The sequence below is a fragment of the Centrocercus urophasianus genome, unplaced genomic scaffold (genome assembly GCF_019232065.1).
Source record: "Centrocercus urophasianus isolate 14NV4802_14NV808 unplaced genomic scaffold, USGS_Curo_1.0 seq_68, whole genome shotgun sequence".
Lineage (NCBI taxonomy): Eukaryota > Metazoa > Chordata > Aves > Galliformes > Phasianidae > Centrocercus > Centrocercus urophasianus.
Window position 1 is genome coordinate 12,510 of NW_024885288.1, and position 16,063 is coordinate 28,572.

Here is a 16,063-nt window from a genome sequence, read left to right on the forward strand (position 1 = left end):
GGGCCGGGTGCAGTAAGGAGCAGAGAGAGCCAGGGCTACAGCAGCACATGTTTATGGGGTCTGGCCTGGCTCTGTGCGTAACAGCGCAGGGACATGCTGGGCACAGTGATGTTATAAGCTATGGGGAAGCTGGGTTCCGCAGGGCTGGTGCTGCCTCGGTGTGGATCAGTGCCGGAACTGTGGCACTGGGGATGGGATGCGAATGTCCTGACCCTTTTCCAGCCGCCGCTCACAGTCGATCAGGTAGTTCACGCCGTCTATCACCAGCTGCACCAGTTCCACCTGCACCAGGAGCACAAAGTTCTGACTCTAGGCTTTGTTGGCCCCAGCCAACCCCCGAGCCGTGCCAGCATCCGCTGTGTGAAGGGCACCTACTGCACCCATGGAGCACAGTGCCCCCAATCCCCACTGCTGGCTTCAGCATACAGCTGCAAAGCTGTTCTGGCGCTGAGGTGTGCGCACGTTTTCCCAACTGCCCTTGCCAAGAGCAGCTCTGCCCCTCTCCCACCTCTGACTTCCCCAGCCGGTCCAGGTTGGAGATGTCAAACACATTGCCGGTGGCTGCTGTGTCCACACCGCCTGTCCCACGCTTCTGTAGCCGCAGGTTCTCCAGGATCTTGGGGAAGCGGCTGTCCTGGTGCCCAGAGATGTCAGTGTCAGTGATCAGCAGGACCATCAGCCACAAATGAAAGCTCCCCAGGGCTGCCCTCCCACACTCTGCAGCGCTCTATCTGCAGCCCTACAGTCCCTGGCTCCAAGCAGATCCCACTCAGCACTCATGTGTCTGGCCCCTCTGGCTGCAATGTGCGCTGCTCTGCTCTCCTGTGTGATCCCGAGCAGCATCCAGGGCTGTGCCACACAGTCTTTTCATCCTGGCAGGGCTGGGCTCTCTGTGCCCACAGCCCCGGCTCCTCCAGCACCATCCACAGTCATTACCTTGCTGAGCAGTGGCAGCTTGATGTGGACACCCGCCCGCAGCCCAGTGCCCAGGTTGGAGGGGCAGGTCAGGATGTAGCCTAGCCTCTCATTCCACATGAACTCCCAGCCTCGCTCCTGGATTAGTCGCTCCACCTGGGTTAGAAGCACAAAAAGCAGCTCAGCCCCTAGCCCAACCCTCAGCCCAGCCCTGAGGCTGTGAGGGACACAAGTCCTGCACGGCCCCCATCCGCAGGGCTGGCAAGGTAGCGCTGAGGTTTCTCACCTCCTTCAGGCCCCGGCAGAACCGCTCAAAGACACGTTTCATGTTACCACCCTTCTCCATGGAGATGACACGCGTGTGGTCCTCCTCATTGATCCAGATCAGGAAGGTCTTCTCGTTGTTGTGCCTGCGACAGGGCAGTGCTCCGCTGTGCGGGGGCTGCTGCAGCCCTGTACCCAGCAGCCAGCAGCAGCGGCCCCGCAGCGCCCACTCCCCTGCTGTTAAGGCGCTGCACCCTGTGTGCTGTGAGCACCCTGCCAGGCAGCGTGTGGCTGTGTGTAGGAGTGCTGGGAGCAGGAGGGAGAGGCAGCTGTTGCCGGGTAAGTCTGGGGGCGGGTACAGTGCGCAGAGCGGGGTGAAGCGCTGGGCATGGTCTGGGAAGCAGCCAGCAGGCACAGGTTTTTGGCAGGAGAGGAAATGATGTGCTGCAGGGCAGGCAGGGCTGGCAGCAGGGCCTGGGATGGCTGCAGAGCCGCCCGCTGCCGTGCAAGGTGCTGCGGGTTGTGCAGGGAGCGGCTACCCCGGCTGCAGTTACCCCGGTTTTCCGATCGGAAACCAGGCTGGGGGTGGGCACGGAGAACGCAGCCACGGGCACGGCACTGCGGAACGGCAGACTGGAGGCAGCGGGGTCTGTGGGGCGGGAGCGCGGGCGGGGACAGCAGGATGGAGAAGCAGTGCCCTCCTCCTCCTGCGCTATTGGCGACCCAGCGCCAGACAGGTCCTCACCAGATGCCTCGGGCGTCGGGCCAGTCCCGGGCCATTCCTGCTGCCGTCAGGAGCGGAGACACTGGCTTGTCAAAGAGGAAGTGGTCCTGCAGGGACACAGCGCGTCAGCAGGGCACGTGGGGGACACCGGGGCACCGTTCCTCTGGTCCCCGTGCACCACACAGGAGGTGAACATCACTAGCTGTCCCAGTGCAGAGGCTGTGGGTGTGCAGTCCTCACAATACCAGCGGGGCAGCAGCTGTGTGCCACGCACTCGCCTTTCCCTGGGCACGTGGAGGGACACAGGGCAGGAGCCAGAGAGCCCCATGAGCTGCTGGGCCACATTCAACTCCATCTTCTAACGAGCGGGGCCGTGCGCAGCCTCTGCAGCATGGGGCAACCGCGCTGGGAACAGTGCCCCGCTGCTGCAGGCTCAGGGTGGGGGAGGGAGAAGGGTGGGAGCTGGTGCCAGGATGGGGTCCTGCCGGGGCTGCCCGACTCACATCAATGAGCTGCTGCTGCTCCTTCTCTGTCATCTCGCTGAGACGGTAGTAGCGGCCCGACAGGTCCCCTGTGAGGCCGTTCAGAGCCTCCACCGTCACCTTCTCCACCTCCCTCCGCTCGGCGCGGGTGCAGGCAGGTGGAAGGCTCAGCCCACGGATGCTGCGCCCGGTCCGGACCCGGGACGAGAGCACATAGCGCTCATCGAAGTGGCCAAACTTAATCTAAAACAAACATGGGACATTGGCAGGCACAGCTGTGCTGAGCATCGCTGTCCCCAAGGCACACCGCAGCACACCCACCTTGGAGGCGTCCAGGTCCGTGACGTGCTTCATGGTGCGGGGGTTGTACCCGTTGTGCCGCTCCTGGATCACGGGGTCAAACAGCTCTGCAAACACCTGGAGGGAAGCGGGACAGGGCAGCTCTTACTGCCATGCAGAGCCCTTTGGGGGATGTTGCAGGTGTCCTATGGAGCCTGGAGCGTGGCAGGGCCCCCGCCATATCTCACCTCGTATGTCTCCTCATCACCAGCCACCATGCCGACCGTCTTGATGAAAGGGTGGCCTGGGTTGTCCACGCCGGTCTGGATGCACTGGTCCAAGGTCCAGCCGTTGGGGGTGGCTTTGTCGCAGAGCCTCGCGTAGATGGCTGGCGTCAGGTTGCTGGCCATGCAGTTGTTGTGTTTCCGCAGGTCGGGGTACTCAGCACTGCAGGAGGAGGCACCAGTGAGCCGCTGTGTCCAGCAGTTTTTTGCCGAGTCCGACTGGGTTGGGGCTCATTTCCCCGCTGCAGCCCACGGTGCTGTGTGTTACCCCATAGCTATGATGGCACTGATATGGCACCAATGTTCTCCTGCTGAGCGGCGCTGGCACAGCACCACAGTCCTCCCCATTCCTGCAGAACCTGGGTATGGGCAGGAGGTGTGGAGGGGACGTCCCTGGGGCAGCTGGCCTAACCCAACCGGGGCATATTCCATACTGCACACATCGCATTCAGCAATAAAAGCTGGGGGCAGGGAGAAGGAAGGGCTCTCATTATGGGAGCGTCCATCTGCCCAAATGACCACTGCATATCCCGAGGCCCTGATTCCCGAGGAGTGGCCGAGCATTGCTTACTGATGGAAAATCAAGAATATATTTCTTTTCTCCTTTTATTTCTGCGTGAGCTTTGTTCTTTTTTTTTTCCTTCCATCACACTGCTCTTTATCTCAACCTGTTAAGGACCAAAGCGCAAATTCAGTCACTCCTTCTCTTTCCTTGGGTGAGTGCGACATCTACAAACTTTTTTTCCTGGTATTTTCTTCCTCTTGTCTCCCTGGGCAGTGGGAGTGGCAGTGGGCAGCGGGTGCTGCTGAGTGGCCATCAGCTGTCATCCTACCAGCTCCCAGCAGTGCCTCTGCCCTATGGAGAGCCCCGTAGCAAGGTGGGCAGGGAGAGCTGTGCTGTTCCCACAAAGACAGCATGGGAGCAGAGAGCAGCCTACAGTGATGGCTGCCACGAGGACAAGAGTCCACGAGCAAGTCTGGCTGGTGCTCAGGGTGCAGCTCCTTATCAGCTGTGTACCAGGGCTTGGTACTGGGAGTGCTTTGTGGCAGGCAGCCACGTCAGCCACAGCCCCACGTAGTGCCTGGGCACAGGGCTGCCAGCTCCGGGCTGTGCAGGGGTTGCTCTGTTCTGCACAGCACAGGGCAGCTGCTCCTGCTGTGCCTCTGTCAGTGTTCAGGTCTGTGTGTCTGCATGCAGCCCTGGGGGCTCTGACCCCACACAGCCCAGACGCTGTGGGGCAGGAAATGGGCTGACCCTGATCTGCAGCTGGTGGGAACTGCACTGCTCTGGCACAGTTTATTGTATTAGGGGGATGCTTTCTTCTAATCAGCTTAGCGGGAGGCTGTCTCCTGACCTCATTCCCACTTTAGCTGGGCTTTGTGCTTGTCCTGTGCTCACAGGGGAGTTGGCGGAGCAGGACCCGACCGCACTCTCCTTGGCCAAATCCCTCCCACTGGAGGTACCATTGTCTAGAGTGGGACAGGAGCAGCCCTCCCCAGGTCGGGAGGACTGGACGGTGGCCAGGGATATCTGGCCTCTCTTCCTCAGGGAGTCACAGGCAGCTCAGGAGGAAGCAGAGGTGGCAGGTGTGGACATGAATCTGTGGCAGTAATGCAGGAGCCAATCGCTGTCACTGCCACCGCTTCCAAGCTCCTGGCCCCATGCTGCTGTGCAGAGCTTGCCATCCCCAGCCCTGAGTCTGCAGTCCCGGAGTGCACACTGGCCCTCTGCCTATGGCTTGGCTGTTGCTTGTGGCTTCCAGAGCTTGCAGAAAGAAAGGGAGGCTGGGCTCATGGTGCTGCTCCGCGTGGGGAAGCACTGGCTCCAGCCTGTCCCCTTGCATGGAGGTGTTTGCTCTGGGCAGAGCCAGTCCCAGGCTGGGCTGAGGCTGCTCCCCATCCTACGCACATATCTTTGCTGTTTGAGTTTTACTGGCTCAAAGGATGCCTTGTTGCATGTGGGATGCAGCCTGCTCAGCCTCTTTTGTTGCTCCTGCTATTGGCTGGATGCAGACCCATGTCTCCCCAGTGTGAGACACTCTCATAAAAAGCATTCGCTGCTCAGAAAGGGACAGCTGGACTTGTCCCTTCCCTGCCTCCAGCACTGCCCAGTGCGCCAGGACTGCAGCTCACTCTGCTTCCCACCCTGCTGCCAACAGACTGCATTCAGAGCCAGCAAAGGTTGCTAAGGCGAGCAGGCTTGCTTGCAGCCAGAAGGAGGCTGTATTAGGTTTAAGCATTCTCTCTGATATAAGCAGTCCTTAGCCCCACTGCAAAGGGTTCAGAGACTTAAAAGCTCCAGGATCTGCGCCTGCTGCAGTGCTGATTTAGCTCTGTCCTGAGCAGACCTTTCCCCAGAACAGTCCTGAATCGCAGCCAGAAGATTTGGGCAATCTCTTTTCAGCCTTTCCAGAGCACCACAACTAAGCTGCATGGGGCCGGGACAAGCAGAACATCACAGGGAATGGCAGTGTTATACACTTGGTGCTGTGCTTATGTGCAGCAGAGCCCAAGCGGAGCTGCACAGGGAGCCAAGGGCCATGATGCTGCTCTCGCAGCAGCAGTCCAGGCTTCCTCTGCCACAAGCAGGAAGGTGGCACCACACTTGGCCTTTCAGGGTTGCTCTCCCCTTGGTTTTGTTCCCCATACCCAGTTGCAGAGCTGTGCTTCATGCTGTTCTGTTCCCAGTGCCCAGCGCTGAGTTGCAAGTGCATTCCCAGTGGCGTCCCCAGCCCTGAAGGCCATGAGCTTTTCCAGCAGACATAGAAGTGTTCCAGGGCAGCGCAGCAGAGAGGAGGCACCTTGCTGCCAGTGCAGCACCATGGCCCTCTGTACCTCAGGACAGGGCTGCTTGTAGTGCCCTCTGTGCCCTTGCACCAGGAGTTCTGCACTGGGAAGGAGACTGCTCAGTGCACAGCAGGTTCTGTGGGTCTGCTAGCGCTGCTACACCTCCCACAGCTGTCTGCACTGATCCAGCAGCCTTTTCCAGTGCCCTTTCCAGCAGCACCAACTGCTGCTTCCACAGTCGCGGGAGTCACTCCCTCACCAGGCTCAGGGCACCCCCCCCTCCCTCGGGTCTCGCCAGGCCGGCACGCGGCCCTCAGCATCCCCACCCGACGCCGACCCGATGTCTGCGGCCGCTCAGAAAGTTCTCAATGCAGCGCTGCTGGAGGGCCGAACGGGCAGCACCACGCGGCCGTTACCGTTCACTCCGTTTCCATTCCGTTTCCACGGCCCGGCCTGGCGCCGGCTCTGGGCACGGCGCTCTGCACGAGCAGCGCTCAGCCTGCAATGCAGAGCAGCACCGCGCGCTGCCGGCACGTTGTCTGCTGCAGGATCGCAGCAGCCGCGTGTGTTTGGAGCACTCTGCCTCCTCTGTTCCGCACCTTCCCCCACACCATCTCTGCCGGCAGCGGGACGGGGGCACCCGCTCCTCACTCCCCGACCACCGCTGGGCTGTGCCGGGCTGCTGCCAGCCGCAGCCCCTGGCAAGGAGCGACAGAAGAGCGCAACGTGAGAGCTTCGGCTCTGGTGCTGCAGCCTCGGCATTGCTGCACGGCTCTGACGCGACCAGCGGCTCCAGCAGAGCCGCGTCACCCCAGAAGCACCCGTAAGCCAGGCGGGGCACCGCGCCCACTCCAAGCGCACACCTCAGAGCTCGTCTCTGTTTGAAACCGGCAGTGCAGCACGAATGGCTGCGCCGCAGCCTTGGACCTCCGTTATCCCTCCGCCCCGAGCTGCGAGGGCGAGGCCCTGTCGGGAAGCCCCCTGCTCCTCGACCGTACTGAGCTCGGGCTGTGTGTGTGCTCGACATCCTCGCGGTGCCGTCCCCGCCAGACTGAATCCTGGTTCCCACCGCCCCGCCCTCGGCTGGACCCTTCCGCAAACCCCGGGCCACGGGGGTGAAAAAAAAGCAGCGCTTTACCCCAGCTCGGCCGGCCCCGGGCTCCCCGTTCCCGACCCGGGCGCGGCGGTGCCGGTGCCGCCCCGCGGGCCGGGGGCCGTCTCCGCGCTGCCCCACGGTAGGCACGGACCCGATTCCGGGAGCCCCGCGTCCAGGCGCGGCCGTAGGGGTTGCGCGGCCCCGCCCGACGAAACGGTGCCCTTGGAATCGGGGACGGCGGATTCCGCAATCGCGACGGGGCCGCGTCGTGCCCGTTCCCGGACGCCCGAGGCAGAAGGGTTTTGTCCCGCCGGAGGAGTCAGTCCCCCCCCCCAGCGGGGCGCGGCTCTGAGACGGGGGCTGAGTGACTCCGGTCACTGCCGCCCTGGGGCTCGAGATGCTTCGGGGAGCTGCGGGAGCCCCGCGCCCCCTCCCCCGGTGCCTCGGCCGCGGGAAGCATCCCCCGTCCGCTCCCGCCCCCGCACGTGCGCCCCCGCCGCCCGCTCCCGGTACCTGGGCGGGTAGCGGCGCCGCTGCCGCTCACCGGCGCTGACCGTGTCCCGGGCGAGCAGAAAGCCGGCGGCGAGCGAGCCGGCGCCCACCATGGCCAGAAGCCCGGCGGAGCGGCGGGCGGAGAGAGCGCGGGCGAAGGTGCTGGCCATCGCGGAGCGCGGAGCGAGCGCGGCGGGGGCCGGCGGAGGACGTGATGGGAATGGGAACGGCGGCGGCGGGAGGGCGAGGGGGGCGGGGAGCGGCGGCACGGGGCGGGGGTGTGGGGGGGCACCGCCACCTGCTCGGGCCGCCCCGCCCCGCCCCAGGGGCCGCCGTCGCCTTCAGCACCGCGCGTCGGACAGCGCCTGGGGCCGCGCCCGACCGGACGGGACCCCGAGCACCGGGCGACGGGCATCGGCCGGCGGGGCTCCCGGCCCGGCCCCCGCGGGGCCTTCAGGCGGGCGCGGCATAGCGCGAAGGCGCGGCCGGGGCAAAGTCCGCGCACCTGCGGCCGGGAGCGGCGGGGAGCGTGGCCTGGGACGCCTTGCCCGACGGCGCGGGGCCGGGTAGGGGGCCGGGCCGGGCGGGCGGTGAGGGGCGGCCCGGGCTGAGAAGGGCGGCCATCACCGCCGCTTTGCTCCTCCGCCGCCCTCGCACGCCGAGGACGGCCGGGCCGGGGATGCTGGCCCGCGCACACAGCGCGCTCGGCGTCGAGCGGCCCCGCGCTGAGCAGCACGCACGGCCGCTGGGACGGGAGCGGCAGCTCGGCACGGGTCGGGTCCCATGGGACGGGAGCGGCAGCCCCGCACGGGTCGGGTCCCGCAGGCCGCTCTTGCAGGAGGGTCCCGGAGAGGCGGGCCCGGCGCGGTTGCCGTGGTAACGCAGGAGGCGGTGGCACCGCGGCGCCCGCTGCAGAGCTCGCGCCCACGTGCACGCAGCGCCGCCCGCAGCCACCAGGTGCCGCCACGCCGCGCCCGGCCGTCCCGCCCTCACGCTCCCATTGGCTGGCGGCGGCCGTCAGCGCGTCGCGATTGGTCGCTGGCGGCGTCGGCGGCGCAGGGTGAGCTCGGAGGCCGCAGGTGAGCGGAGGGAAATGGCGGCGCCCGGCGTGGCGCCCCCTGCTGCCACCGGCTTGGCGGGGCGGGGCGGGAGAGAGCTCCGTGAGCGGGGCCGGGATCGGGGAGACCGCGCCGGGGCAACCGCTCTGGGCGGGTGGCGGGGAGAAAGGCCGAGGCCGTGCATCGCTGCCGGGCCCCGCTCTCCGGGCGGCGCCGGTGGGGGTCAGCGCCGCCCCTCGGTGCGGGCCCGGTTCCTCCCGCGGTTCCCTCCTCTCCTCCCCCGCCAGGACGGCCGCCCTCGGTCCGCCCGCAGCCCTCGAGCCGTCGACAGCGCCGTGGCCCGCGCCGAGCGGCCGTGCTCGGAGCTCTGCGGGCTGCGCTGCCCCGCGGGCCCCGCGGCGGCCGTTCCGTCCGCACCGCGCTCCACTCGAGCGAGGCTCCGCTCTGAGCCCCCACCGCGCCGATCCCGCGCACTCCTCCGCCCCCCTCGGGGCTCCGCGGGCCGCGGGAGCGCGGCGCGGGGCGGGGCGGGTCGCGCGGGGCGCTGCGTGCAGCGGTAGGGCGCAGCCAACCCGCAATAAAGGAGTGCTGGCATTCCCGGCATCATTGCGCTTCTTTACAGCTGTCCCTGGTTTAAAATCTTCAGGAAGTGCTGCTTTCCTCTCCGGTTCGCTGGTAAATTGTTATTTGTGTGAGGAGGCTGTGGATGCCCCATCCCTGGAGGCATTCAAGGCCGGGTGGATGTGGCTCTGGGCAGCTTGGTCTGGTGGTTGGTGACCCTGCACATAGCAGGGGGGTTGAAACTGGGTGGTCATTGTCCTTTTCAACCCAGGCTATTCTATGATTCTATGATTCTCTTAAGCATTCTGATGCTGTGACGTGTCACACGTAACGATCCCATAAATCTGATGACAAAAGCCCTAAGAATAATGCCGTGAGAAGGGAGTGGAGCCACGCAGAGCTGCAGGCTGCAGGACAGCCACCAGGTCGCTGTGTTTGCTGTTACTGATGGGATGGTATATTTAGAGCGTGACTTCAACTTCTGAGCGCATTGAGCTGCTGTGTCAGTGTGGAAGGCTTCCTTTTAACGCAGCAGGTCCAAACAGTGTGTAATTATTAACTCTGGCTGTATGGGCATTTTATCTGAAGTGATTCAGCGTTGACGTGGCGCAGGCTTTGATAAGAGTGTGGCTTTCACCTTTTGTGTGTAATGAACCTTAATGCAAACAGTGATTGTGACAATGGGAGCAGCTGCTCAGGCACAGATCCTCTGCACACCGTGGGTTTGGGATGGAGGCTGAGCAGTGCTGCGGTGGTTTCATGTGGGGTTTTTTCAGTTCCTGCAGCAGCTGCTGGTGGTTCCGTGCCACAAGTCCAGTGTCAGTATCTCAAAGTGCCAACCATGTGCTTTGGTTGTACTCTCCCTTTCATTAGAACAGCCCGACACAGCTGGGTTTGTCCTGCCAGGAGCACTGAGGGAACGATGCCTGGTGTGGCCTTTGGCTTTGGTGGGCATTGGGGTTTTCACTGTGTTTCAGTGTGGCATGGCACTGCCTCCAGAAACAGCCATGGACCAAAGCAGAGCAAAGCAAAGATTATTATCTTATTTTTTTTCTCCTCTAGGCTGGAAGCAGAGAACTTGTTGCGTTCTTAGTTCTTGGGGCAAAGGTTTTCCTGCTGCTCGGTCCATTTTGTCCAGGAGGGAGGGGAGAGCAAACGATTGGAGAAAGCGATCCTCCTCCTCTCTTTGCTTCATTAAATTCTCATCCACAGAACTGACAGTGCTCGGGTACGGCCGCACCGTGCTGCTGTGCAGGGCAAAGGAGTGGCACGGCTCCTGGGGATCTGCTCCTGTCTGTGTGTGCAGCAGTGGGGCGGCACAGTGAGCACCTGCACAGCTGTGCTGCTGCGCTGCCGCCGACACAGACTGCATCCCGGCAGTAAGTGCTGCTGGTTGAGATGTGTGTGTGCTGCGTGCTCCAGGTGTGTGGGGGGGTGGGCAGCGCGGGGCTCTGTGCACTGCGTGAGCTGGGAGTGCGGCAGAGGAGTCCCGGTGTGGGAGGACAGCTGTGCTGCGTCACTTTGTCACCCGTGTCACTCTGTGTCACCTCACCCTGCCCAGGGCTTCCTATGGCTGCAGAGCACTGCGCACCTCCTCCTGTCCTTCTCTAAGTGCCCCTCTGCATGGAGGCACGCCTGCTTTTTGTCCCTATTTCCGAGGGGATTGCAGAGGCGATTGCATCGCTGTCTGTTCCTTCTTCCTGTTGCCAGCCTGTTTGGATTCTTGCCTGCAGGCCGGTGGCGTCTGGGTACATCTCTGCTTTGTGGAGAACTGGCAGGGAGGAATGGGCACCCATATTGCGTGTGGCAGTGCACTCTCCTGTGGTGTGTGGGCTGCAGGGGTGGGTGTGCTTACAAGGCGCTTCAGCTGTCAGTCTGGGGAAGGCTGGAAATCATGTGAGAGCATGAGGAGCAGAGGGAGAGTGTGTCTCGTGCCTGTGCGTAGGAAATAAGCACGAGGTGTTTGCTAAGTCATCTTCTAAAGGCTGCACTTCCTGTGCTGGGACAAAGGGAGGAGGGAGGGGAGCTTTTCTCTAATTCACAGCTGAGGTAGCCAAGGTAAAGGGCAGCCACTCAGCATTCCTGAGTGTGCAGCTATGGGCAGAAGTGAACAGCCGTGTCCTTGCTTGTGGGAGGTCACACATGTGCATTCAGCTCAGTTGCTCGCATGGCAGTCAGTGCTGCTCCAGGGCACGCTTCTTTCCTGGTGTTTTTGATGCACAGTTTGTGTCCTGCTGACCAGACCAAGTGCGCACAGGTAAATCACAGCCAACCCTCCAATATGGGAGCCCCGAGCTGCAAACCTGCAAACTCAGCTGTTGCTGCTGCTTGCTTTGTGTCCTCTTTCCCCAAAGTTGTTGCTTTGTCCCTTTCTTTCCTCCCCCTTAAACTCACATGCCTCTAAGACAGCTCTCTCTTATTGTCTCTCTGTTATTGCAGGTCTTCTTGAGCTAAAAGGATGAAAATTGGCCATTGGAAGGCCACTGTCACTCTGCTGAGCTTCATCCCAACTTCTGCGTCCCAGCTGATGTCTCTGGGTGCACAAGGCTGTGAGTAATGTCCCCCGCCCCATTCCATGATTCAGACGCCGCTGGGAGCGTGCATCACTGTAAGGGTTAAACTCGTTCCACTGAGCGCTGCCACTGCCCCTTTCCTGGCTGATGCCAGAGGGCTCTGTGCAGAAGAGCTCCTTGTCCAAATGGTTTTGGATCCCGGAGCCCCTCGCACCCGAGGTTCTGTCCTGCACACTGCTCCCCTTTGGCCTTGCCCCTGTGTGCTTTGTGCAGCACGGCCCTGGGCTCGCTCGCTCCCAGCCCCTGCTCCCTCCCTGCTCCCAGCAGCCCTGGCCCGGCCCTTCACCGCTGTTTGTGCACTGCGGTTCCAGAGCGGGATGGTCGGCCACCGGCGCTGCCATGTCGTCCCTGACGACCTCCAGTGAGGGACAGAACCCCACCCCGCGGTTTGTGGTCGGTTCCCGGGATGATGAGACAGACTTCCTGGGATCAAACACGAAGATGGATGAAACGGACTTCTTTGAAGATGATGAAGAGGAGGAGTCGGTAAGGAGCTCCCGGCATCCGGGGCTGTGCCTGCACTTCTGAGGCTGTGAGGGCTGCAGGGCCGAGGCCCTGGGCAGTGTGGCAGAGCCGTACAGAGAGGCAGTGCCGTTTCTGACACACTGCTGTGCTGCCAGACCTGGTGCCTCTCACTGCAGTAAATCCCAGCCTATTGGCTTGCAGGTCTCTTCCAGCTACAGCAGCATATTTCCTTCTTCTAGCAGCTTAACCCCAGCATTGCTGTAAACCTTTCTACTTCACCAGGGATTTTTTTGAGGAAAACTGTGGGAACTATGAGCAGGGAACGAGATTTCTGCAGAGGAAGCATTTGCTCTTTTCTGTAGCCTCCAAGAACAGGCTGCAGAAAAGGAGAACCTTTTCCAGCTCCTGACTGCTTTTGGCTTCTGTTCAGCCCACCCTTTCAGTCCCCTCAATGGCCTCTATAAGGAGCTTCTGTTTGGAGGTGCTTCCTTCATCCTTCCTTTTGGTGGGCTGAATGAAGGAACTGAAGCTTGTTCCCAGGGTGGGATGTAGGGACCTTGCAGAACGTTAATCAGCCATTATCCTGTCTCTGGGGGGCTCACACGGGTATATCCTGCAGCACAGTTAGAAAATGTTGGCAGCAGCATATACTGACTTCCTCATTAGAGGTGAGGAAGTAGATTTTTCTGAAGACAGTATGGAGGAGCTGGTGTCTAGCTGGGGTGTGTCGCTGCACGACCTTTGGGCAGGGGCACGGCTGCAAGGCAGAGGAACTCTAACCTCTCATTCCCATGATTCATCCGGGACTTGTTTCGGGTTGGTGATAGTTGTTGTTGGTGGGGCTTGGTTTGGAATGGGCTGAGCAGATTACTCTAGAGTGAGGTGGGATGGCCCTCACTTCATTCCTGAGAAAATCACCTGTCCATCCCAGAGAAGCAGTGTGCTGCCTTGGGTACACTGAAGAGACATTTCCTCCTCTGGTTAGGAGGAGCTCCTCTTCCCCCATGTGGACGCTGTAGGGTTCTGCACAGTGCTCTGCTGCACACATCTGGGAAGCATCCAGCGTCTTTTGCTATGAAGCATTTGCAGCTCTTCTTTGAGTCCTCTCATGTCTGTCAGCTGTATGGGTGAGGTCCGTGCCAGAGAACATGGTGTGGGCTTCTTCCAGCCCCGCTGCATGTTCGAGTCCCAGATATTTATTTCTGACCTTAGCATTAGTGCCCAGAGGAGGCATAATAGTGCCTGGCAAAGAAGCAGTGATGTCTGGCTGCTCCTTCATGACATCCACCAGAGCAATCTGTTGGGAAGTGGAAGTGTGCATGATCTGAGTCTAGCAAGAGCTGTGAGCACATCGGGTTGGAAGCAAATCCTGTGTGTGTTCTGTACTGCTGCATTTCCACTCTCTTGCAGTTTTAATTCAGTAAAGCAGCTGACCTATGCTAACCTGCTCTGTGTCTTCTCTTAGCCGCCTGAACGGCAGATTGTCGTTGGAATCTGTGCCATGACCAAAAAGTCCAAATCAAAGCCCATGACGCAGATTCTGGAGCGTCTGTGCAAGTTTGAGTATATCACAGTGGTGATTATGGGGGAGGACATTATTCTGAATGAACCGGTGGAGAATTGGCCTCCTTGTGACTGCCTTATCTCCTTCCACTCCAAAGGTAAAAGTCTGCAGTAGGCCTCATGCTACCTAAGGTCTGGACAAGGGAGCTTCCATTCATTCTTTCCTTCCTTTTCCTCCATTTCAGGATTCCCACTGGATAAAGCAGTTGCCTATGCCAAGCTGTGCAAGCCGTTCTTGATTAATGACCTTGATATGCAATATTATATCCAGGACAGGTAGGTGTCTGTGATCCAGCAGAGCCCCTTCCTTCTTAGTCTGATTTCTCTTCTCAGCTTACTGTGCAATCTGCTTCTTCCAGACTACCAGCAAATGAAATGGAAATTATTTTAGCAAGGGATTTTAGGGATTGTTTCCCCATGACATGGAAGGGAGCAGATGAGGTGTAAGCACGTTAACAACTGGCATGTTTTGTCTTCTGATTCAAACGTACTGTAAGGAGTGGCCAAATGAAGTCAGAAGAAGTGGTCTCCCAGAATGAGGCTGTCACTGAGACATAGAGACTGCCCTGTCAGTGGGCGAGCCAAGTGGTGGGATGGGATTCGGGGGCAGAAACTGGGAGCAGAAAGGCCAGGTCAGACCCTAGGGAAGATATGTTGGTGAAGCTCTTCAAGATGCTTTGCAGCCAGCTGGTGGTACAGCCAGCTTGCAGACATGTACTGCACTCATACAGCCAGGCTGCATTGGCTGCATGTGTGGGCTAATGCTGGACACCAGAGCTCCCACCACGTCTCTGTGATGTGAGCAGAGCTCCTACAGGTGCTGACAGGCACCCTGAAATGTAACCCTTGTTAAAGAGCTGCAGTTTTCCCCTTTCCAAACTTTTATATACGTTCTAACTGTTCCTGTCCTTGTCAGGCGTGAAGTGTATCGGATCCTTCAAGAAGAGGGAATAGACCTGCCCCGCTATGCTGTGCTCAATCGAGACCCTGATAGACCAGAAGGTAAGTGTGCAGGCTCTGCAGAAAGCAGCTTTTACAGACTTACAGTACAGTTTAAGATGTCCTGCAGAGGCCAGGCACTGTTGTCAGCTCATGCAGGACTGATTTACAAGTCTGGTGGCTTTTGAGAACAGAGGTACAAGCAGCAGAACCAGCTCACCAGCCAGGGCCGAGGGCTCCAGCTCTTTGCTGGGGCCGCTACCCCTCGTCCTGCTGTGCCACTGCTCTGCTTTATCTTCAGAGTGCAACTTGGTGGAAGGAGAGGACCATGTGGAAGTAAACGGAGCTGTTTTCCCAAAGCCGTTCGTAGAGAAGCCCGTCAGTGCTGAAGACCATAATGTGTACATTTACTACCCAACCTCAGCAGGTGGGGGCAGCCAGCGGCTCTTTCGGAAGGTGAGGGGATTCCCCCCTTTCAGTGTTGGGGCCATTAAATGTGTGGGACTGAGAGAAGCCTGTGGCTTCAGGAGGGAGTGCTGGGGCAGGTGAGAGGACAGGAAAGTTTTGTTGTGGGGAAATCTGTACCTTCTCAGGACTTGTAGTTGAGCCCCATCTAGCTGGGAATTGCAGTACATGTTCTGGTGATGGTGCTGGCTTCACCTTCACCACCTCCTGTCTGCTGTGTGTCCTGTGGGGCAGTCACGGAGAGCTGTGGCCCTTGTTGAACTGCAGACTGCTTTTTTTCTGAATCACTTTCTCAGTTTACTGCGATGATTTTTTAAAATCTCTTCCTGTTTGCTACCTATTGCCCTTTTCAGCATGCTGCAACTTGCAAACGTAATAAATGCACTATTTATTTCTAGATTCCACTTGGAATCTGCCTTACTCGCTTGCACCACTCTGCCAGCACACAGTTAATAGCTGTGTTGCATCTTTTTTCCAATCAGTTATGCATCTGCCATTAGCAATCTTGAAATGATTGTTTCCTTAGCTAGTGCACACATATACCATTTGAGACTGTATACAAAGCTTCACTGAAAATGAAAACGGTGTGATCTTCTGGCCATAAGCTCTGTCATACCACCCTAGAAGGATGTAAAATAGGTCTGATAGTGAACCAGCAGTGTGTATTATCACTTTCTTAGTAGCTATGCACCTTACTTCTTAGGTCTTTATCCGCACCGTATCCCTGTAGAAATTGGTGTCAACCCAGCAGTCTGTAGTAGCCCTTCTCTTTAAAGCCCAAACGTACCTCCTGTCTGTCTTTCGGAGTCTGTTTTTCCTCCGTAAATGAGCATGCTGTGATAGCTGAGTGTTCTCAGAGATGCTCATTCAGTTTTCTGTATTTAGGATGAAACTTCTTCCATCTAAGAAAAGCAGCCCCGTAGTCTTCCCTGAGGTGCTTGTTCTGTGCTTTCAGATCGGCAGCCGGAGCAGCGTGTACTCCCCAGAGAGCAGTGTGAGGAAGACGGGCTCGTACATTTATGAGGAGTTCATGCCTACGGATGGCACTGATGTAAAGGTGAGGCAAAGCCTGGAGAGGCGCCTGCCTGCGGGCCTGGGATGGCTGAGGGCTGGCGG

General features: G+C 59.7%; 2 protein-coding genes across 12 annotated transcripts in view; one reads left to right on the plus strand and one right to left on the minus strand.

The window, feature by feature from the left end:
• Positions 1–36: 36 nt before the first annotated feature.
• Positions 37–7,514, minus strand: LOC122170362 (creatine kinase U-type, mitochondrial). Of its 2 annotated transcripts, none has more exons than XM_042837136.1 (9): positions 7,345–7,514; positions 2,913–3,111; positions 2,707–2,802; positions 2,407–2,628; positions 1,925–2,010; positions 1,202–1,325; positions 937–1,071; positions 509–634; positions 37–282 (listed from the first exon to the last, which is right to left on the minus strand). In XM_042837136.1, exons 1-9 carry the CDS (start codon positions 7,491–7,493, stop codon positions 166–168), a joined length of 1,254 nt encoding a protein of 417 aa, XP_042693070.1. In that variant the 5' UTR covers positions 7,494–7,514; the 3' UTR covers positions 37–165. The 2 variants fall into 2 exon arrangements, with proteins under 2 accessions (XP_042693070.1, XP_042693069.1); XM_042837135.1 differs by lacking the exon at positions 7,345–7,514 and adding an exon at positions 3,217–3,238.
• Positions 7,515–7,870: 356 nt separating this feature from the next.
• The window catches only part of PPIP5K1 (diphosphoinositol pentakisphosphate kinase 1), a 41,609-nt gene continuing 33,416 nt past the window's right edge, over positions 7,871–16,063 (plus strand). For 3 of the 10 annotated variants that reach the window (XM_042837130.1, XM_042837131.1, XM_042837132.1), the window contains exons 1-8: positions 9,182–10,321; positions 11,382–11,491; positions 11,827–12,001; positions 13,446–13,641; positions 13,729–13,819; positions 14,460–14,545; positions 14,784–14,938; positions 15,903–16,004. In XM_042837130.1, coding sequence (XP_042693064.1) covers positions 11,855–12,001; positions 13,446–13,641; positions 13,729–13,819; positions 14,460–14,545; positions 14,784–14,938; positions 15,903–16,004 — 777 coding nt within the window. In that variant the 5' untranslated portion in view covers positions 9,182–10,321; positions 11,382–11,491; positions 11,827–11,854. Of the gene's footprint in view, positions 7,890–8,376; positions 8,403–8,962; positions 9,057–9,178; positions 10,322–10,417; positions 11,200–11,381; positions 11,492–11,826; positions 12,002–13,445; positions 13,642–13,728; positions 13,820–14,459; positions 14,546–14,783; positions 14,939–15,902; positions 16,005–16,063 lie in introns of those variants that run through there. The other 7 variants (XM_042837126.1, XM_042837125.1, XM_042837127.1 and 4 more) reach the window with 7 other exon arrangements.